The sequence below is a fragment of the Nicotiana tabacum genome, chromosome 11, assembly GCF_000715075.1.
Source record: "Nicotiana tabacum cultivar K326 chromosome 11, ASM71507v2, whole genome shotgun sequence".
NCBI classification, from domain to species: Eukaryota; Viridiplantae; Streptophyta; class Magnoliopsida; order Solanales; family Solanaceae; genus Nicotiana; species Nicotiana tabacum.
Genome location: NC_134090.1, coordinates 4,952,530 through 4,976,977, shown reverse-complemented (window position 1 = coordinate 4,976,977; position 24,448 = coordinate 4,952,530). Strand labels below are relative to the sequence as shown.

The 24,448-nt window shown below is 36.9% G+C and overlaps 2 protein-coding genes and 1 pseudogene across 2 annotated transcripts; 2 read left to right on the top strand and 1 right to left on the bottom strand.

The window, feature by feature from the left end:
- Positions 1–13,268: 13,268 nt before the first annotated feature.
- Positions 13,269–20,514, top strand: LOC107815978 (TMV resistance protein N). Its single transcript, XM_075224709.1, is given in 7 exon segments — positions 13,269–13,902; positions 14,690–15,767; positions 16,358–16,630; positions 17,528–18,446; positions 18,449–18,904; positions 19,228–19,290; positions 20,304–20,514. Coding segments are annotated over 6 exon segments (3,276 nt in total). The 5' UTR covers positions 13,269–13,399; the 3' UTR covers positions 19,275–19,290; positions 20,304–20,514.
- Positions 20,515–20,604: 90 nt separating this feature from the next.
- On the top strand, positions 20,605–21,021 carry LOC107815977 (auxin-responsive protein SAUR68-like). The gene has a single exon (XM_016641620.1). It carries the CDS (start codon positions 20,605–20,607, stop codon positions 21,019–21,021), a length of 417 nt encoding a protein of 138 aa, XP_016497106.1.
- A 22-nt stretch (positions 21,022–21,043) lies between these two features.
- Positions 21,044–23,124, bottom strand: LOC142165717 (F-box/kelch-repeat protein At3g23880-like; annotated as a pseudogene).
- Positions 23,125–24,448: the final 1,324 nt, after the last annotated feature.

The following is a 24,448-nucleotide window of genomic DNA, read 5'->3' as shown; positions in this document are numbered from 1 at the left end:
TTTTTAGACAATCTATTAAAACTATCAGGTTGACTAACAACGAGGCCGAGTATGAAGCCATGATTGCAGGTCTCGAGCTAGCTAGAAATTTGGGAGCAGAAATCATCGAAGCCAACTGCGATTCCTTGCTGGTGGTAAGTCAAGTAAACAAAACCTTCGAAGTTTGAGAAGGTAGAATGCAGAGATATTTAGATAAACTGCTTATCACTCTACGCCATTTCAAACAATGGACTTTACGGCATGTGCCACGGGAACAGAATAATGAGGCAGACGCACTGGCGAATTTGGGGTCGTCGGTCGAGTTAGACGATACAGGCTTGGGGAATGTTGTTCAACTGTCGAGATCGGTAATCGAAGAAGGACACGCCGAAATAAATTCTACAAGCTTAACCTGGGATTGGAGAAACAAGTATATCGAGTATTTGAAAAACGGAAAACTCCCAGTGGACCCTAAAGATTCCAGAACCCTACGGACCAAGGGTGCTCGATTCACTCTGGCTTCAGATGGAACACTGTACCGAAGAACGTTCGATGGACCGTTGGAGGTATGCTTGGGTCCGGGGGATGTCGATTATGTCCTACGGGAAGTGCATGAGGGTACTTGCGGGAATCACTCTGGAGCTGACACATTAGTCCAAACAATAATCAGAGCAGGGTATTATTGGATCGATATGGGCAAAGATACGAAGGAATTTGTTCGTAAATGTGATAAATGTCAAAGGTTCGCACCAATGATCCATCAGCCCGAGAACAACTCCACTCGGTCCTATCCCTGGGGCCTTTCATGAAATGGGGAATGGATATCGCCGGCCCTCTGCCATCGACCCCAGGTAAAGCCAAATTCATTTTGTTTATGACTGACTATTTTTCTAAATGGGTTGAAGCGCAGGCGTTCGAGAAAATAAGAGAGAAAGAAGTTATAGACTTTATTTGGGATCATATCATATGCCGGTTCGGGATACCAGCCGAAATAGTATACGACATTGGAAAGCAATTCATTGGCGGCAAAGTAACAAGATTCCTCGAAGACCACAAGATAAGAAAGATACTGTCGATGCCATACCACCCCAGCGGGAATGGACAGGCCGAATCAACAAATATAACTGTCATTCAAAACTTGAAGAAGAGGTTGAACGATGCTAAAGGGAGATGGAGAGAAATCCTACCCGAAGTCCTTTGGGCATATCAGACAACATCAAAATCCAGTACGGGGGCGACCCCGTTCTCCTTAGTATATGGATCCGAAGCATTGATACCAATCGAGGTTGGTAAACCCAGTGCCATATTTCGATTCTCGATGGAAGAATCAAATAACGAGGCTATGAACATAAGCCTCGAACTATCAGACGAAAGGCGAGAAGCTGCCCTCGTCCGAATGGCCGCCCAAAAGCAGCGAATCGAAAGGTATTATAATCGAAGAACCAAGCTCCGCCATTTCAAGCCTAGGGACTTAGTGTTGAGAACAATTACCAACAATACCCGAAATCCGAATGAAGGGAATCTAGGACCGAATTGGGAAGGACCATATCAGGTACTCGAGGACATCGGAAAGGGGTCGTACAGGATCGGCGTTATTAATGGCAAACAGTTATCAAGCAACTGGAATGTATCACATCTAAAACGGTACTACTGTTAAGGTACAACCTTGCCATATTCGTTTATATCTCGAAACTGACCCCTACAGAAGTCCGAACAAGGGACGGATCTCTCGCCAGAAAGCATGCGTTGCACTCTTTTTCCCTTAGACCGGTTTTATCCCAAATGGGTTTTTCGGCAAGGTTTTTAATGAGGCAACCACTGGTCGTGCAACATTTATAATAATATCTGAGGCCCCATAATAGAGTTACTTCACAGCAACAGGGTCCCGATAGGAAAACTGTAAAGAGCCAAATGGTCGAAGCGAGCCATGCTCGTATAGGTTGGTCCGAACCCAGGCGTGTAATAACATGCGGAGAATTAAGATATAATGCGACCATTAAGGCCTACGGGCTATTTTTTATTTTCGAGTTCGAGCAAACACTCACTCGACCAAATAGCCTAAGGGCTACATTAATTCGAGTTCGAATCATTCACTCGACCAAGCCTACGGGCTATTTTTATTTTGAGTTCGAGCAAACACTCACTCAACCAAATAGCCTACGAGCTACATTAACTCGGGTTCGAATCATTCACTTGACCAAGCCTACGGGCTTTTTTTTATTTCGAGTTCGAGCAAACACTCACTGACCAAATAGCCTACGGGTTGCATTAACTCGAGTTCGAATCATTCATTCGATCAAGCCTACGGGCTATTTTTTATTATTCGAGCAAACACTCACTTGACCAAATAGCCTACGAGCTGTATTAACTCGAGTTCGAATCATTCATTCGATCAAGCCTACGGGCTATTTTTTATTATTCGAGCAATCACTCACTCGATCAAATAGCCTACGGGTTACATTAACTCGGGTTCGAATCATTCACTCGACCAAGCCTACGGGCTATTTTTTATTTCGAGTTCGAGCAAACACTCACTCGACCAAATAGCCTACGGGCTGCATTAACTCGAGTTCGAATCATTCATTCGATCAAGCCTACGGGCTATTTTTTATTTCGAGTTCGAGCAAACACTCACTCGACCAAATAGCCTACGGGCTACATTAATTCGAGTTCGAATCATTCACTCGACCAAGCCTACGGGCTATTTTTTATTTCGAGTTCGAGCAAACACTCACTCGACCAAATAGCCTACGGGCTACATTAATTCGAGTTCGAATCATTCACTCGACCAAGCCTACGGGCTATTTTTTATTTTGAGTTCGAGCAAACACTCACTCGACCAAATAGCCTACGGGCTACATTAATTCGAGTTCGAATCATTCACTCGACCAAGCCTACGGGTTACATTAATTCGAGTACAAGCAAACACTCGCTCGACCGTCACGCCCACGGGCTATATTTTCTTCAAGATTGAATCGTTGACAACTAATAAGTCTAAAGGGCTACATTGCCCCAAGTTTGAATAAACGTTTGTTCGGTTGTAGAGACTACGAGGTCCAAGTTTGATTAAGTGGTTTAAAACATTATGAAAATATTCATAAAGCAAATAAAATCCTCGCAACACAGGAAACAGAAACAAAAGCGAGTCGGCAAAAGAAGAGATATGCCTATACACAAAATTTATCTACATGGGAGGTTACAGCGTAAAAACTAAGTGGTCTCTTCTTTATCAGGTCCCCCCCCCCCCCCCCCGCCCCCCATTCTCGGATCCGCTCTTTCTCCCATCATCGTCGTCATCATCATTGGAAACCAGAGCTTCAGCATCAGTTTTGAGTTCTTTGGCCCTTTTTATCTCTTCCGTGAGATCGAAGCCGCGAGCATGAATCTCCTCGAGCATTTCTCTTCTGGATCGGTACTTAGCAAGTTCGGCGACCCAATAAGCCCGACCATCGGCGGATTCGGCTGCCTCTCTTGCCTGGACTTGGGCAGCTTCAACATCAGCCCGATAGACGGCCACGAGCGCATCCGCATGAGCCTTTGCCTTTTCAGCATCAGATTCGGCCTTGGCGAGTACTGAGGCCAACCGAACCTCAAGCTCCTCAATTCTTCTTGCTTGAACCATGCCTTTTTCCTTCATTTTCTGAAGTTGGGTTTCAGACGACGATAACTGGGCTCGAGCAGTCTCTTTTTCTACAGCAAAGGGGTCCATACCTTCTTTCCACCGCAAGGATTCCATCCTTATCACATCGACCTCCTCACGAAGCTTCCCTATCATCTCAATTTTTTGCTGCAGCTGTGAGACCGAAATGTTAGCTATCATTCCGTTGTAGAACCCATAGGTTTTCAAAAGCATCATTACCTGCTCAGACAAATCATTCTGGTCTCGATAAGCCTTGGCCAGCTCGGCTCGGAGATTTTTTATTTCCTCCTCTCTCTGCCCTAGGCCTGGCAAGTGGGCCGGTCCAGGCCCGGGACCGGCCCAGGACCGCGGGCCAGACGGGCCAAACGGCTAAACGGGCCAGGACCGTTTGGTCCGGTTTTAGCGGGCCTGGTCCGGTCTTGTGGGCCGATCCTATGATTGGGCCCGCCAGGCCCGGGACCGTTTGGCCCGCTAGGGCCCGGGACCGACCCGGTCCCTTAGCGGGCCTAGCGGGCCCAACAGCTATTTTTTTTTAAAAAAATTTATTTTATTTTATTTTATTTTTAAAAAAAAAACGTTGGACTGTCAAAAATAGCCGTTGGGCTGTCAAAAATAGCCGTTGGCTATTTATGAAATAGCCATTTAACCCCTCAACTTTGTTTTAATCCCAAACTTTTTATAATTACACTTTTTTCCTATTTTCAACTATAAATACCCCATCATTCTTTCATTTTTTCTTACAAAATCATCAATCTATCACAATCTCTCTCTAATTTACTTCTACTATTGCTTACTTTATTGTTACAATTTGTGAAATAATTGTGAAGTTGGTGAATTGAAGTCTTCAACGATAATTAATTTCCAACAAGTTGTTCGTCAATTCGGTAAACTCGTTCCAACTCTTAAGTTTTAATATTATAATTTTGTTTGTTTTATTTATTTTGCTTGATTAATTAAGATGGCTTATTCTTTAAAAAATATGTTTAGTAAAAATAAGGAAAAATCGAAGAGTGGTGAATCTAGTGGCCAATATGTTCCTCCTCTACTTCCCCCGGCTCCCCGACCCAAACATGTTACCCGTCCTACCCCTCCTATTCTTGATAGCGATAATAGTTTATTACAATTTACCGAGAGTCAATTTTTCCATAATATAGCACCCGGTGAACAATTAAACCATGAATATATGAATGCTCTTTATGGTAATCCAACTATTGATGAAAATGATGATGAAGAAATAGATTTTGATGAAACGCAACCGGATAATGATACACCCACTAGTCCTGCTCCTGAAGTTAACCCAACTAATAATAATCTAGATGATCCCCCATCTAACCCTCCTATTAGTGCCCCTACTTTTTCTAGACAACCTCCTAAACGGGCAGAAACATCTCTTGTTTGGCAATTTTTTACTCAACTAAGAGAAAAAAATAGGGCTAAGTGTAAAACTTGTGGCAAAGAGTTAGTTTTTCAATATGTTGGAAGTCGGGGGGAGGACGGGAAGTTTGACTAGACACATATTGCTACACCCTCAAGATAAAGCTAGATATTTTCGTATGAAAGCTTTGGCTGAGGGGACAAGTGCACCTAGTCAGGCTGACCTTAGTACCAGGTCAAATCAATTTCAACCGGGAATTAACACTGTTACCGGTGGTATTTTATATTATGATCCAAAAAAAGATCGGGAAGAATTGGCAAAAATGGTCACTGTTATGTGCTTACTCTATAGTTTTCCTTCTTCCTTCTAACCCCCACTTTGTGCATTATATTAGAAAAATTTATAATCCTACTTATAAAGGTTTTCCTCGCACAACCGTAAAGAGTGATATTTATAAATATAAACATGAATATGAATAATATTTGCGCTATTTATTTACTAATATAAATTATCGTCTTGCTATTACAACTGTTATTGGTAGAAGTGGTAATGACTGTGATTACCTTACTATTACCAGTCATTGGATTGATGAGCATTGGATAATGCAAAAGCGCATTATTGCTTATTGAATAATTAATTCACGTCACACAGGGCAGTTTATTTCTAGCACGATTGCGGATATTTGTAGATGTTTTTGCATTAGTGATAAAATAATATCAGTTTCAATGGATAATGCTACTAGTAACACAAATGCTGTAGCCTTGCTTACCACGATACTAAGTCCTGTATTTAGTAATATTTTTCATGTTAGATGTATTTGTCATATTTACCATTTAATTGTGGGTGATGGCATGCGAATTTTAAATGTTGAAATTGAAAAAGTTAAAATGGCTCTTAATTGGCTTTTTTATTCAAATCGTAGAAGTAGACTTAGAGAATATTTTAAAAGATGCGATGAATTTGGCCTAAGAGAAAGAAAGGTTCCTAAACCTTGTCCAACTAGATGGAATTACATGTATGAAAATTTAGTTATTGCATATGAATATAGAAACCCCATAAACTCAACGTTTAATGCTCATGTAAGTGATGATGATGAGCACCTTACAAATACGGATTGGGCTAATGTTAAAATGCTTGTAGATTTTTTAGAAAAATTCCATATTGCTACAAATGAATTTTCTGGGCAATATTATCCTACTATTTCTAACTGTTTAGTTTATATTGCAGAACTTGCAAATTTGTTTGATCATTTTTCAGATGGTGGGGAAATTTATCAACTTGCTATTGATTCCATGAGAAAAAAGTTTAAAAAATATTTTTTCCCTATTCCCCCTATTTATGGTATTGCTGCATTGTTAAATCCTACTATGAAATTAGGAGGTCCTCAATTTTGGTATGAAACTGTTTATAATGGTTTAGCACTTGAAGATGAGGAGTTGTCTAAACTTCCGAACGCAATAACCTCAATTAAAATAAATGTTCAAACTATTTATAATGCTTATCAAGTTGCATTAGATCATGCTAGACCAAATGTTCCAACTCCTTCTTCTTCTAGTTCTCAATCATCTAAAAGAACTGTGGGAGTAAGAGCACTTAGTGCTTGGGCAGGGTTCAGGGGTTCTCAAGGTTCTAGTACTAGTGATTTTTCACAACTAAATGAGCTTGAAGTTTATTTGTCACAGGGAATTGAGGAAGTGAATCCCGACGGCTCCTTTAATATTTTGGAATGGTAGAAGGACAAAGAAAAATACTTTCCGATTCTTTCAAGGATGGCCCTAGATATTTTAACTATTCAAGCTTCAACAGTGGCATCAGAGAGCGCTTTCAGTCAAGCAAGACTTCAACTCGGTGATTATAGAGCGTCTATGAGGGAGAGCTTGGAAAAATCAGTACTTTTTAGAGATTGGATCCGTTCGGAAAGAAGAAATTTTGGACTTGCTGAATCACAACCAGAGGTAGACAAAGCTTATGAAGAAATGCTAGCTAAACTTGCGGAGGATGATGCTTCGCCTGGAAGCGGTGATGAGCAAGCTTCATTTCCACCACCACCAACGGAAATTCCTCCGGACCTTGAAGGATTTATGAAATTTATAAGAGATACCATGTAAATTAATATGTAACCTGTATTTTGGCACATCTTGATTAGTTTCTTTTTCTTCTCAATGGTGGTATTAGCACCTTGTTTTGCTCATTCCATAGGGGGGAGGAAGACTAAGAAAGATATTGCCATAATTTTTAATGCTGTAATAAAAATATAACGCATTGATTTGAATATCTCTTTACAATATTTTTGTTCTTTTATATCTTAAGCTATACATATAGTATAATATAGTATAGTATACATACACACACACACACACACACACACTTAAGATGTATATATAGTATATAAATCGAATATAGCTTATATATAGTAAGATGTATATATATTATAGTATAGTATAGTATACATATAAGCTTATATTTATACTATACTATAGTCTATACTATATATACATCTCATAAGATATATAAACTATATTCGATATACTATATATACATCTTAAGATATACTATATATACTATACTATATATACATCTTAAGATATACTATATATACATAGTATACTAGATATACTAGATATATATAGTAGATATACATGTATATATAGTATATCTTAAGATGTATATATAGTATATAAATCGAATATAGCTTATATATAGTAAGATGTATATATATTATAGTATAGTATAGTATAGTATACATATAAGCTTATATTTATACTATATTATAGTCTATACTATATATACATCTCATAAGATATATAAACTATATTCGATATACTATATATACATCTTAAGATATACTATATATACTATACTATATATACATCTTAAGATATACTATATATACATAGTATACTAGATATACTAGATATATATAGTAGATATACATGTATATATAGTATATCTTAAGATGTATATATAGTATATACTATACTATACTATAATATATATACATCTTACTATATATATTATATATATCTTAAGATGTATACTATCGAATATGATTTATATACTATGTATATATAGTATAGTGTGTGTGTGTGTATATATATATATATATATATATATATCTTAAGATGTATATATAGTATATAAATCGAATATAGCTTATATATCTTAAGATGTATACATAGTATAGTATAGTATATATATATATATAAGCTTATATATATATATATATATAAGCTTATATATATATGTATATCGAATATATCGAATATAGCTTATATATCTTAAGTTGTATATATAGTATATACTATACTATACTATAATATATATACATCTTACTATATATATTATATATATCTTAAGATGTATACTATCGAATATGACTTATATACTATGTATATATAGTATAGTGTGTGTATATATAAGATGTATATATAGTATAGTGTGTGTGTGTGTATATATATATATATATATATATATATATATATATATATATATCTTAAGATGTATATATAGTATATCTTAAGATGTATACTATAGAATATGACTTATATACTATGTATATATAGTATAGTGTGTGTGTGTATATATATATATATATATCTTAAGATGTATATATAGTATATAAATCGAATATAGCTTATATATCTTAAGATGTATATATAGTATAGTATAGTATATATATATAAGCTTATATATATATGTATATATAGTATAGTATATCGAATATACTATGTATATATAGTATAGTGTGTATATAACTATATATATATAGTTATCTTAAAATATATATATATATATATATATATCTTAAGATGTATATATATACTATAATATACTATATATATACTATAATATATATACATAGTTTATAAGTCATATTCGATAGTATACATCTTAAGATATACTATATATACATCTTACTATATATATATATATAGCTTATATATCTTAAGATCTACTATACTATACTATATATATATAGTATATCTTAAGATGTATATATAGTATATTTTAAGATGTATACTATGTATATATAATATAGTATATATATATATTTTAAGATGTATATATAGTATATAAATCGAATATAGCTTATATATCTTTATTACTATTTTTTTCTCTAACTTCTATAAAAAAAAAAATTAAAAATAAAAAGTTTCTGTTGGGTCCGTTTAGGCCCGTTTGGGCCCGTTTAGGCCCGGGACCAGCCCACTTAACCCGGGCCCGTTAGTTCGTGGTCCCGGTCCCGAGCCGGTTCCAGCAATAAGCCCGCGAAGTCCAGGACCGCATAGGACCGGCCCACTTAGGATCGGGCCCGGCCCACTTGCCACCCCTACTCTGCCCTAAGAAAAGTTTGAGAGAGTTCCTCTCGTCGGTAGCGCGATTTAGGTCGGCCGCGTATCGATGCAGCTCATTCTGGGAATGAGAACATTGTTCTCGATGGACTGCTGCAACCTACGAAGAAACAAGAAGCGAAGTTGACGAAAAAACGAACATAAAGGCAGTACCAACAAAAAGATTTTTAAAGACTCACCTGGTTCAAAGCCTGCCGCAAACCGTGAAAAAGATCCGATTCATCACTGGCAACATCCTCGATACCAGTAAACAGGTCACGAAACGGATCCTCTTCATCGTGAGGCCTGTCTAGATCGAGGGCCCCCAGAGCTTGAGCTTCCCGAATCATCCCTATGGAAAAAGTGGGAAAAGTAGGCGAATCCTCGATCGCTGCTGCCCCAAGTGACTCGCCCGAAGCATCTCCCTCGGCTCAGAGGGGTTCAAGGGGCTCTTCGATTGTGACCCCTGCCGGTTGACTCCGATGAGAGGTGTCTTCGACATTCGATAGTTCGGGGATTCTACCTGAACCTCTCTCCGGTACATTTTCAGTTCGAGACGGAGCCCTATAGGGCATCATCGATCCAGCCGGCAATGAAGCATTGATGGCTCTCTTCGTCTGGACCGCCAGCATGGACTCATTGTCCTCTTCTTCTTCTTCATCCCTTAGGCACAAAACGGATTCTACGGTCAAAGGACTAACATTCTTGTTCAGCTTACGAGCCGTCCTCTTCTTCGGTTTTGGATATTCGGGCAACGAAGCTCTCTTCCTTTTATTTTCCTTCACCGGCCTTGGGACGGAGGTCGAGACATCCTCCTCATTAGACAGAGGTCTCAAGACCGCGTCTTTACCCAAACCTGCATATGGGAAACCTTATAAAAAATATTTCGAGAAATGCCTTGCCAGAGTCCGAGAAATGAGCTTACCGTGATTTTTGGCCTCCCACCGACCCTTAGACAAATTACGCCATGAGCGTTCGGCGTATGTGGAGGTCGAAACAAGAGCCCGTACCCAATTCTTGAGGTCGGAAACCGCTCCGGGCATCCAGGGAACCGCTACATCAGAAAAAGAGGAGTGTCGATAAGAGAATAAATGAAAGAATAAAATATAAGCAACAACAAGATCACACTTACGTTTCATATTCCACTCCTCGGGAAAGGGCATCTTTTCAGTCGGGATCAGGTCCGAAGTCCTCACTCGAACGAACCTGCTCATCCAACCCCGGTCCCTGTCCTTGTTAAAACTCGAGAACAAAGCCTTGGTAGTCCGACGCTGGAGTTTTATTAACCCTCCCCGAAAAGGTCAGGGACGGTACAGCCGGATAAGATGATCGAGGGTGAACGACATCCCCTCGATTTTGCTCACAAAATATCGGATCAGGATAACGATCCGCCACAAAGAAGGATGGACCTGGCCTAAGGTTACCTGATACTGTCGACAGAAGTCGATAACGACGGAATCGAGGGGACCCAAAGTGAAAGGGTAAGTATATACGTTCAAAAACCCTTTCACGTAAGAAGTGATATCTTCGTCAGGGGTAGGTATTATCACTTCTTTTTCGCCCCAATTGCATTCCTTCTGTAACAGATCGAGGTGTTTCTCAGTAATCGAACATATGTACCTCGATACCGGCTCACACCGGCCAGGGACCGATGAACCTTTATCAACTTTAAAATCTGAAGTAAGGACGCACGCCTTGGGACACACTCCTCTGGCCGTGGTTCTGCCGGTGTCTCATCGGCGACACACTGTGAAGAGGATGTTTTCTCTTTCTGAGGAACGGTTTGTGATATTTTCGCCATTTTTGAATTCAAAAGTAAGGAGTAGAAGAAATTGATAGAGATTTGGTAGAATCGAGGGGTCCTTTCGGAAAGAAATCACAGCTTTTCTGGTAAGTTGGAGAGTATAAAGAAGAAATTGAGAGATTTTAGAAGATAGAAGGTGTAAAAATGGTAAAAGATAAAAGTGAGAGTTATTTATAGGTTCAAGCGATGGCGGTTCATTATCAGCAGTGGCCGACCACCACCTGACATGCATTAAATGCCTTGAAGGACTAAACCGACGGAACAGCTACCATATGCATCATGGTCGAACCTGATGGAAGCGACAAGATATAATCCGATCGAGCTGTTGAAAATCATATCGTTTCTCGCCATATTTCTTTCTGAGAAACGAGGGGACTATCTGTATACGGTCGAAATAAATTCCAGCCTTGGCATGTCCGGTACGGTTCGAAAGGCGGTGTATCGAAGTAAGATCCCGAAGGGGGGCACGAACTAACCTAGAACCCGGGGAAGCCGGTCCATGATGAGATCGATATCATAATCCAACTCGAACAAGAATCAAACTATGATGCGGGTAGATCTATCGTGCTGATAATCCAAAAATCAACCTATATCGACCTGGAATCAATTCAAGGGCTCGAACCAGGGTCGGGCTCAAACCAAGATCATAAATTCGAGCCGAAATCAAGCTCAAACCAAAATCGAGGACTCTAAGCAAGATCGAGCTCGCGGACAAAAGCCGTTGTAATCCCACTAGAGGGAATCTTGGCAGAAATTATGGAAAAACTGATTTAACATGGGTCTCCCACTGAATGTTTATTTTATTATATTTGGAGCCAAATCTCTCCACTATAAAGAGGCTTGGTTATTATTTCTGTAAGGATCTGAGATTTACAATATATCAAAAGTATTATTTCCTCTACAAGAAAGGGTGATCATTACAGTTTCTTAGACTGATTCTATTTTTGTTAAATCCTAAGGTTCACTGTTCATGATTGCCTTGTCCAGATTAATTTTTCTCTAATCTATATTCACATTTTTATTTATCTTTGCATTTTGTGTTAAGTTGTACCACATATCTTCGGAACTGCGTATAAATTCAACTCTATCCATTTTTCGGGTAAACACCCATCTTTTTTAGAAACTTTTCATTTTTGGAGTGATACTTATTTATTTCTTGTCTCCTATTTATAACTTGTTCTGAAATATCATAAGCTGTCTACTATAACAACAACAATAAATCCATATAGTTTTCTTTTTCTTCTTTCAGAAAATTAATTGAATCCATGGCATCGTCTTCTTCTTCTGCAAATGTAGAAAGCTTCAAAGGCCCACTTTTATTTTCACTGTATGCACAAAGAAAATGTAAGGTAGTGCTTTTGATTGGTTATTATCTTCAAATATAATGAGGTCAAGTAGTCATGGTTGTTAGTGACAAAGAAATAACACGGATATTACCTTGCTTTTAGTCATTAACATATTTTACTATTCAAATAAACATGCTTATAATTTGTTGAGTAACGCGTTTTATTTAGGTTATCTTTATTATCTCAGTATGTTGATGTGTATCTAATGATCAATAAAGTAAGATGAAAATCATTAGTTGATTAATTTTTATCTACCTAAATATCCAATAAAATAGTTGAGATGGAACGAGACAATATAATCATATAAAAAATAAAAAATAAACTTCATAGAGAATTATTTTGCTGGAAGAAGACTTTGTCAACCTCCATAGAAAATTAAAATTGAAAAGGAAATTCAATCAACGGGGTCCTTCTTCTCTGTGTTTGTGCGTTGGAGCAATAATTCAATTCAATTGGGATAGGTAAACTCTTTCTTTGTAGCTTGATATATCCACTTGTACTTTTAGCTGTCCATTGATAAGGTGGTGGTCTTTGAAGGAATTACTTCCTTATATTAAAGTTCAAAGAAAACCCAGTAGTAACAATAATAATCCGTGGAACATTGTTCACTAGGGTAGAAGGTATGTAATGCCAATTGATAAAGTGACGTTAAGCATCACTAGCGTACGAAAAGAAGGGTCGTGATAATATCATGTACGTCTGTACTGCTCTTCTAGATGTACTTCTAGCTGTCCATTGAAGGAATTTCCTACTTCCTTCTATTAAAGTTCAAAGAAAGCCCATCTCATACAAACTTTTATTATTTGAAGTGCTAGTAGCTAGTTGTTTATTTCTTTTTCTCCTATTATCATCCGTTGATCTCTTACCATAACTACAATTTATCCACATACAAGTTATTTTCTTTTCAGATAATTAACTGAATCAATGGCATCATCTTCTGCTTCTGCAAGTACTTCACAATTTTCTTAGTGGAACTACAAAGTCTTTCTAAGTTTTAGAGGTGAAGATACTCGAAGGACATTGACAGGTCACCTCTTCAAAGGCTTGGAAAACAGTGGAATATTCACGTTTAAAGATGGTAAAAGGCTAGAGCATGGTGCATCAATATCAGATGAACTCTTGAAAGCTATCGAACAGTCTCAAGTTGCCCTCATCGTTTTCTCAAAGAATTATGCAACATCGAGGTGGTGCTTAGATGAGCTAGTGAAGATCATGGAATGCAAGGATCAATGTGGACAGACTGTCATACCAGTCTTCTATGATGTGGATCCATTACATGTTCGAAACCAGAGGGAGAGCTTTGCTGAAGCCTTTGACAAACACGAAACAAGATATAAGGATGATGATGAAGGAATGCAGAAGCTCCAAAGATGGAGGAGTGCTCTAACTGCTGCCGCAAATCTAAAAGGATATGATGTCCGTGACGGGTGAGTTAAGAACACATAGTAATTTCTTATAATGAAAACAAATGGAATACTACAAAGAGAGGTTTACTCAAGTACTAAGGAATAATTTAGGTTGTGGGTTCAAGTTACTATAGGAGCAAAGTGAGGAGCTCAAAAGGAATAATTTTCCTTCAACTGTGGTTGCTTATGTGAAGAGTACATATTTTACTATAGAAAAAGAATTTGTACCTCAAAAAATGAGTTAAACACAAAAGACACTAAATAAATTTATCATATTTACAAAATAAAAATTAAAAGGTGGAAGCTTAATCAATTTAATTTGTTAAGAATACATCTTACACAATCTAATTCCATTGATTGTCATTTAGACGTTAAAAATGTTTTTATTTTTATTTTCCTAAAAACAAAAAGGAATGATGGTTGTTATATATGTTTCTATCAGTAAGAAGGTATTGTTCCTATCAATATAATTAGAGAGAATAAATAAAAAATATCTTAAGCTATTCACGTTTTTCTATTACCCCAGAAGACACTATAGTTCCTATCACTACAATTCCTCAATAACATTCTTGCACGTATAATATTTTGATTGCTCCTTCAAGCGTTTGTTTTATGTACGGTTTCTTTTAATCATCTCTATGTAAATTAACAATATTTAGTAGATTAGTTTGTTGACTATTTACCTAGTTGATAAGAGTTCGATTCCTTACCTAGCAATCTTCTCTCCCTTTCCCCTACCCTTTATGAAATGCTTACTAATACTTGACTTTCTTACATTTATCCACAATTAATTTTCTTATTTTCGTAGGATTGAAGCAGAAAATATTCAGAAGATTATCGACCAAATTTCCAAATTGTGCAATAGTGCTACTTTGTCTTCTTTGCGAGATGTTGTGGGAATAGAAACTCATTTGGAGAAATTAAAGTCCCTACTTAAGGTAGGAATCAATGATGTTCGGATCATATTGGGGATGTGGGGCATGGGCGGTGTAGGGAAGACGACAATAGCAAGAGCTATTTTTGACACTTTATCTCATCAATTTGAAGCTGCTTGTTTCCTTGCGGATATTAAAGAAAATGAAAAATTACATTCGTTGCAAAATACCCTTCTCTCTAAATTGTTAAGAAGAAAAGATGATTACGTCAATAATAAGCATGATGGGAAGCGGATGATTTCGGATAGACTTTGCTCTAAGAAGGTGCTAATTGTGCTTGATGATATAGGTCATAAAGATCATTTAGAGTATTTAGCAGGTGATATTGGTTGGTTTGGTAATGGCAGTAGGGTTATTGTAACAACTAGAGACAAGCATTTGATAGGGAAGGATGATTCTATATATGAAGTGACTGCACTACCTGATCATGAATCCATTCAATTGTTCCATCAACATGCTTTCAAAAAAGAGGTTCCAGATGAGTGTTTTAAGGAGCTTTCATTGAAGGTAGTAAATTATGCTAAAGGCCTTCCTTTAGCCCTCAAAGTGTGGGGTTCTTTGTTACATAAGAGGGATATAACTGTTTGGAGAAGTGCTATAGAGCAAATGAAAATTAATCCTTACTCGGAAATTGTTGAAAAGCTCAAAATCAGTTATGACGGATTGGAGCCCATCCACCAAGAGATGTTTCTAGATATAGCATGCTTCTTGCGAGGGGAAGAAAAAGATTACGCCATACAAGTTCTTGAGAGTTGTCATTCTGGAGTTGAATATGGATTGCATGTCTTAATTGACAAATCTCTTGTATTTATCTCTGAAAAAGATGAGTTCCAAATGCACGACTTAATACAAGAAATGGGTAAATATATAGTGAATTTGCAAAAGAATCCGGGAGAACGCAACAGACTATGGCTCGTCAAGAATTTCAAAGAAGTGATGACAAATAATACAGTAAGTAGGCTAAACAATGCAATACTAGTATTTGTTTCTAATTTTCATATTTCAAAAACATATAGGCCAGTCAATTCTAATTATTTGTTCATCTTGCTTCATCTTCTTGCAGGCATGTCATTTTAGTTGTTTACTTTAGTTAGAAGGAGAAGCAAAAGTAATAATAATTTCCTAATTAGTAAAAAAATTAATTGCCTAATTCGTTTAGTAGCCTCTTTAATTTACGTTGCCCAATTCGTTTTTCTTATATTGTTTAGCAATTGATTAGTCTAGCTAGTAGCCACTTAATCTGTTTGATCCAATTTCATTCTTTGGATTGGCTTTGAAAATTTTATGACATGTTATTACATAATAACTTAATCAGAGATTCACTTTAGCATTGTCTATTTTTTTAAAATTTAAAATGTCACTACAATTTATTGGTATTGTTTCAATTGCAGTTTCTTTCTATCGCAACATGAAAAACTTATAAACTTGACTCTAATGAACTTCTAAGAAAAATGTAATATTAGAAAATAGAACTATAAAATTAATTGCAAAAAGTATTTCTCTAAAGTAACATCAGTATTTCCTAATGATCTTCTTACCAGGGGACCATGGCAATGGAAGCAATTTGGCTTCATGATAATTTTGGTACACTACGCTTTAGCAATGAGGCCATGAAAAATATGAAAAGGCTTAGGATATTATACATAGAGAGGTGGTCCTGTTATGGTTCCATTGAGTATCTGTCCAACAACTTGCATTGGCTTGTCTTGGATGGCTATCCTTGTGAGTCACTGCCATCTACATTTGAACCCAAAATGCTTGTTCACGTTCAACTCAAACACAATTCACTGCATTATTTATGGATGGAAACAAAGGTACAATAATTGAGTTCTATTTTATTGCCATTTATTTTTCTTTCTAACTATCTTTGTCCTTTAATTTAGTGGTAATGAACAAATATTATTGCTTTTGTCACGTATTATTTGAGGTACTTTCTATTTTTGCTAGAATTACAATGCATGTCTTTAAATGAACAAAAGTTATTAATTCCATAAGCTCAAATTAATGTATTTCCATCTCAAAAAATTATTGTAATTCATAATATTTGGGGTTGTTCCCAGTATTATTGTAAGATCATTTTAACTAAGAAGCTCAATTTAAAAGCTCCTTCAATTATTTCTCATGGTAAGATTAAATTCATATGAATCTCATCCCGGGCTGTACATAGTGGGACGGAAGGAATACTTATTAGTAAAACAAAAGAAATTTATTGTGTACGACTATTTTTTCGAATGTTATATACGCTTTCATACACTGCTTATGGATTTAAGATTTGGGTTTTAAAGTGAGAAACACTTTTCTCTTTGCTACAAGTTTTTTCAATCATGCTAAATTACAGTTAGCAATATTTTTATTTATAATTCACTTTTATTCAGTTTCTTAACAAGTAATTTTTCATATATAAAAAATAAATTTCTAATTTCGCACAAAAATAATGTGTTGGCCCTCATAATTCAAATGCTATCATTCATTTCTTGTGGAGGGAGTAATAAATACTTTTAGGAAAGGTAGCAAAAAGTAATTAAGAAATCAAGAAAACAGAGGTCATTTGATGCCCACAAATACAAATGAAAAAAACAAAACAAAAAAGGTTTCTACATTCATAGATAGCCCCACTAGCCAAATATTTTATTATTGGAATCCCGCATAGTAGCAAAATAGGTTCTTTTATTTATCCTCTCTCTATCTCATTCTGTGTGTGTTTTGAACAGCATTTGCCGTCACTGAAAAAGCTAATTCTCAGCGGCTCTGGAAACCTGATGCGAACACCAGATTTCAAGGGGATGCCAAATTTGGAGTATTTGGATTTGAGTTTTTGCAGTAATTTTGAAGAGCTTCACGACACCCTGGGATGTTGCAGAAAACTCGTCGAGTTAAATTTGACTTGGTGTGAACGCCTTAAGAGGTTTCCATGTGTTAACGTGGAATCTCTTGAATATCTGAGTTTAGAAAATTGCTCAAGTTTAGAGAAATTTCCAGAAATCCACGGGAGAATGAAGCCGAAGATACAGATTCACATGCTTGGCTCTGGGATAAGGGAACTTCCATCCTCATATTTTCAGTACCAAACTCATATTACCGAGCTAGATTTGAGCTTTATGAGAAACCTTGTAGCTCTTCCAAGCAGCATCTCTAGGTTGAAAAGTTTGGTTAGTCTGAGTGTGTTGGATTGCTCAAAACTGGAAAGCTTGCCAGAAGACATTGGATCCTTATCCTCTTTGAAAGAATTGTATCTCAATGGAAATAATTTTGAACATTTGCCTCGAAGCATAGCCCAACTTGGTGCTCTTCGATCCTTAGACTTATCATATTGCCAGAGGCTTACACAGCTGCCAGAACTTCCCCCTGAATTAAATGAATTACATGTAGATTGTCATATGGCTCTGAAATTTATCCATGATTTAGTAACAAAGAGAAAAAAACTACAGAGGGTGATATTCCCTGATGATGAGGATGATGCACTCGATGATCCTATATATAATTTGTTTGCACATGCCCTGTTTCAGAATATCTCTTCCTTGAGGCATCACATCTCTGCTTCAGATTCCTTGTCCGAAAGTGTGTTTACCATTCTGCATCCTTGGAAGAAGATCCCAAGTTAGTTTCTCTATCAGGGAACGGATAGTAGTGTATTGAAAATTGGTATATACCTGATAATTTCTTGGGATTTGCTGTATGTTACTATGGCAGCTTAATTGACACCACAGCTCAATTGATTTTCGTATGTGATGACGGGATATCGTGGATGACCCGGAAACTTGCCTTATCACCCGACGATTCAGAATGTGATACAGAATCATCCGACGATTCAGAATGGGATACACATTTTTTCTTTTTACCTTTTGCTGGCTTATGGGATACATCTAAGGCAAATGGAAAAACACCAAATGACTATGGGATGATTAGGCTATCTTTTTCTGGAGAAATGAAGGAGTATGGACTTCGTTTGTTGTACAAAGAAGAAGCTGAGGTTGAGGCCTTGTTACAAATGAGGGAAAATAACAATGAACATTCCACTGGGATAAGGAGGACCCGATATAACAATAGTGAACACGACGTCATGATCAATGAAGCCAGCTGCTCCTCGGGTAAGAAACAAAAGAGTCACATTTCCAATTTTCAGGGGAACTCTGTCTTTGAGAATCTGCAGCAACAAGTAGAGTCGCCAGTCTCTTCAGAAATTTTGAGGCTCAATCTTTCATTCCCAGAAATTTTTCCTAGTTGGCGGTGAAATTGTGTTCTCTCCTTTTATGTAATTCTCTCCTTTTATTAGCTACAAAGTCTTCTTCCAAAAACAATACTATATTTGTTTTTGGTAATTAACTTTTTTCATTAATCACAACAAATACTATATTTTTTCTTCTCATTCTTTCTTACTTTTACCTTTTTGTTTTCTTTCCCCTATTTACAGGAACTCATCAATGGGTGATGTACATATCTTGTCTCCGCTTGTTTTGAGCCATGATTAACTATGGTAAGTTAAAGGATTCCAACAAGAATAATTTTTTATGCTCAAATCAGATCCTGGAACCGTGTGATCTTAATCCATTTATTTCCTAAAAGTACTCGATATTCAAGAATTTGAACTTGAAAATTTGTCAACTCTAAAGTGAAAAGATAATACTACAGATTGAGGGAAATGGAGATGAAGTAATAAATAGCCCATTGTTTAAATTATGGATGCCAGAAAGTTAATCATCCATGTTCAAAAGATGTCAAAAGTGCAGGCAACCCATTTTCAAGTCTTGAATGTTAGCTTTCTATGCTAAATTCAAATTTGTATTTTCGACTTGTTCATTTATGATGGTTCTTTTTACAATTTAATTGGCTCTCAATGAAATAAACTATTTTGTATCTTTAATTAGTTACTCATCCTTTTCAGTTAATATCAGCAAAAGGCACACTTAAAGCTCGCTTAAGCCCTAAAGTGAGGCGCAAAACATGTTGAGCGCTTCGCCTCGCTTAGAGGGCGCTTTAATGTCGTCATCAAGACTCTAAGGTATATCTTTCCTTGTCAATGAGCGTAACCTGAAGAGGCAACACTAAATAATTGACAATTCACTTATCATAATTTTGTTTTTTCAATTTCGTTGTCAATATATATGTTATTCATGCGTATAATTATTAATCTTGGACTGCACATACATATTTGTGTTTTTTTCTCCATTTGTGCCTTTTTTTCATTATAAAGCCGACACTTTATTTTTGCTTTACGCTTAAGCCCCAACGAACCTCAGAGCTTTTTTGCGCTTTTTGCATTTGATAACACTGGTTGATATATCATGTTTCATTTGAGAAGATGAATAGTTTAATTCTTATTTCCTTTGTTCATACTGGTTAATCAGAGTCTTTAACAAGGACATGTACCTAAACGTCTTTAGCTCTCTGATTGTTACATTTGGGGAGATCTTTGCTTTACTCTGATTGTTATATTAGGGGGAAATCTCTGTTTTGACTTTTAAATACAAATATCTCTTGTTATGGTAGGGAGGTCGGGAAAAAGATAAAACAATTGGCGCTGCACAGCGTGAGACTATGGAGAAAGCTGAGTACGAGATGAAGTTGAGGTTCGTTCTCCCTTATGATCTCTCTCTGTTCTTTATGGTTGTTTAGGGAAAAAGTGAAAATAAGCAATGGCGGCTTTGTTATTAACTTGCCTATTACAACAGATGAATAACATAATACTAATTTTGTGGTAGATTATTATACCAAATGTTACTTAGAAGCCCGTTCCTCTCAACACTGCTTGCGCTAATTCATCTTGACGAGTACTAAGAAACTCGTCAAGATGGCCAGGAGATGGCAGAAGTTTGCAGCTATGCAGAGGAAGAGGATTTCACTTCCAAGAAATGGTAGTAATGCAGACAGTTGTAGTACATCTTCATCCTCTAGAGCCAGAAAAGGCCATTTTTCTGTCTACACAATTGATCGAAGGCGCTTTGTTATTCCCTTGGCTTACCTTGAAAATGAGGTCATTAGGCAACTTTTAAGCATGTCTGAAGAAGAGTTCGGGCTACCAAGTGGTGGTGCTATTACGTTACCCGGTGATTCGGTCTTCATGGACTGCATCGTTTCACTGATCAAAAAAGGCGTAGCTGCTGCAGATATTCACAAAGCATTGCTTCTATCAATTCCTTCATGTTGCTGTACTTCACCTTCTAATTTGCACCAAGAAAGTGGAAATCAGCAACTTCTTGTTTATTGAGTTATCATCATCATATTTTGTAAATGATAGCTCAAAATAGATGAATTGTACAGCAGCTGAAAAGCAAGCAAATGATAGCATGTATTACAGATGGGAATAGCTTTATGTGAATATATACCAATTTTATTCAAGAAACATAATTTGCACATTAATATAGTAAATAATAAGTGGTTGTAACATGCAACAACAACAACAACAACAACAAAAGATGTTGTAACATGGTAATCGAAAAAAGAAAAGTGCCTTGATCATACAAAAGCAAACACTAAGTAAGTGATTTAGGAGAGATCAAGCTTTCTGTAAAAGCAATTCCATTCTGAACGGTATTACATCGTGGCCATAATTCAAATGGTCCTCTGGATGTACTAAATGAATGCCCAATACGTAGAAAATGCATGGACCAGAATAGGATTTCACCATCCGCAAACCTATATTTTGGGACGACTTTATAAAGCTATGGATCATCTAGAGTAAACAATGCATTCCAAGATTCCTTGACACCGTAGTCTTTCAATACCCATAATTTAAAAGTGCCCTTCGCCTGTCGAATAGAAGCAGAATGATCACAAAGCTTTCCTTCTAGAGATGTTTCCCCTCAAGCATAATATTTGCTCTGCTCCATACGCTTCATTTGAAATACTAAACGAAACCACCGAATGATTTCTTGAAATACCGATCCAATGAAATGCCTCGTATACAAATGCCAAAGAATGCATACCAAACAAACAATTCCAAATGCCACGAGGATGTTTATCAATTTTTCTCGTGGGGTCATCTATGTGATTGCAAATATGTGATTGCAACCTTTCACCAGGTAATATGGGGTCATCTATGTGATTGCAAATTTTAAAGATCTTATTGTCACCACTAGTTGAGTCATAACCCAATCCAAAACAAGAAAATCCATCCAGAGGAAATTCTGGATCAGGAAGTAGTATTGATTCTCTCGCGGAGGGTTGCATAGCAAAAGTATGGAGCGTTCATCACCAATATTATCAGAAACCTCGATAATAATCAAGCCATCGCAACAACAATGGACCGCGCATTGCCTTGGTTTAGAGCTTGAAGGAAAGTCAAGTTTTTGCACATCCTCAGCCAGTTAAACCGACGATAAAGAACAACAATACATGGAAAATATACCATCCTTAAGGCACAGCTGGTTAATAAGAAATTTTTGGGAATTTTGATCATTCTTGGCATGATTGAGATGCTTCATCTTAAAATAAGGTTCGGAGACCAATGGTTTAAAAAAATTTGAAACACACTTGAATCGAAATACTTATTCTTTGTTGGAAACTTCAAGAACAAAAAAGAACAAAAAAGAAAAGGCATAATACCAAGTAGCACCTCAACTTGTCTCCACTTTGTTGTTGAACACTCCAACTTACAAAATGATCATCTAGACACCTCCAAATTTTGTGTGTTATATCAGCATTTGTGTTTACGGGTTCAACTTTATACAAGTTGAAGTGCCTACTTGTACACACCCAAAGTTAGAGGGCATACTTACCAGTTGTGGCCAAGTTTGAGTGTCTGTTTATGTATTATGCCAAAAAGAAAGTATCCACAGCATATCCTGCTGCGAAATGAGCTTCGACTGTAGAAAGATTGACTAGAACGAAGTAAGAAAAACAAACCTCTGCAATGATGCGAGGAGTGACGGTGAGATGCTGTGTAAACCTTATATCTATAGTTTCCAGAACTGCATAAAAGGCACCATGGAGATCTCGAATGTCCTTGGCGACACCGTCTTTTTTTTATCTTGTCATTTTTTATGATTATATAATCCTATATTATCTTTTACCATACCTTTTTATATAATAATATTACCTTGTACCTTACTTTTTATTTATAATATTGCAAGTTTATTCTTCATATTGTTGGTGCATGACATCATAAAACGACGGCCAATAATGCAATCTATCCAAACATTGTATACATCAAAACGATACAGTACAATACAATACAATACTATATGATACATTATGAAACGATAGATTGTATTATTTGCCGGCAAATAAGGTGCCTTATGCAACACGATGCAGAAAATTTATCACTTACGCAAGGAAGCAAGTCATACAGTGCAGGATCCTTCTCCTTCATGATCTCCCTTGACTTAACAAAAGCACGATTAAACAGAAACTCGTACTGATCAAGGTCTTTCTCTACTCATGAATCGCAGTCGAAATCTTTCCTCAACTTAATGGCAGCTTCTTCCAACAGGTGAACCACTCCAACTTTTGGCGAGATGCGCTCAAGAATTTCACAAGCGGCTTGCACAGCATCAAGATGAATTTCAACACTGTAACGTAATTCTAGGTTGTTCCGACTGTCTTCATACTGGGAAGTGGCAGCACGCACAACAGATAGCACGACATGCTGTGTTGTTCCGTGAGATTCGTACATTGCATAAAAACAATTACACTCAAAAAACTTTGTGTTGTCTTTGCACCGTTCAGGGTCCATATTAATCTCATCTTTGGCAGTAGCGCATAACAAAATTAAATCCTAACCCTAGCAAAAAAAAAAAGATATCATAAGCGATTTGGTAGTAATTTAAACATAAATTCATAGCACATGGGGACGAAGATCTAAGTTCAACTCCAAACAAATCATGAGGAAACAACAACGACAACAAACCCAGTGTAATTTCACAAGTGGAGTCTGGAGAGGATAATATGTACGGAGAGCTTACCCTACTTTACGAAGATAGGGAGGTTGTTTCCGGTAAATTATTTATATGAAGTGGGTTCAAGCCAATAGAAGCCCATGTAGATAATTTATATTAAGGGAAAAAAAACCTAAACTTTGTTGGACTTCAGCTTATTAAGGCCCATGACACAGGCCCATTACCGACTTAGCTGGGGTGTATTTATTTGTATTTGATCTTCTGGGCTAAGGCCCAATACAATGTAAAAAACAAATAGGGAGATAAAGAATGTAGTCGGTGGATATTCTAATACAACATAACAGAAATGAGATTTTTCTCTCTCTTTGGTTCCTCTTTCCTCTTATGAACCCTAATCAATTCCTCTTCATATTCAGCTCGATTCACTAGTTTTACATAGTATCAGAGTGGATGATCCGCTAATTCTCTTCTCCCTGTTTTGAGCGGTGTTACCCTCGCTCGCTTTCATCAATTTTTTACTCGGTTGTTGATGTTTGTGGTTCACTCTGTCTCTGGTAGTTTCCTTTCGATTTGCAGGCAGAATTGAGGTCGCAGTTATGTTTTCGTCGTCTGTTGGTGGTATGTGTGATACGTGTGGGTGATTTTGGCTCGAATTGGAACCGATTTCCTCCTCCGTTGCTGACCTAGGGTTTTCTGTTTGGACTTTTGGAATCTACATTCAAGGACGTTTGTTTTCCGATAGCGAAAACATACGGTAATCTCTTTCAATTTTCCTTTCCTTGCATTTGTTATCTGTTT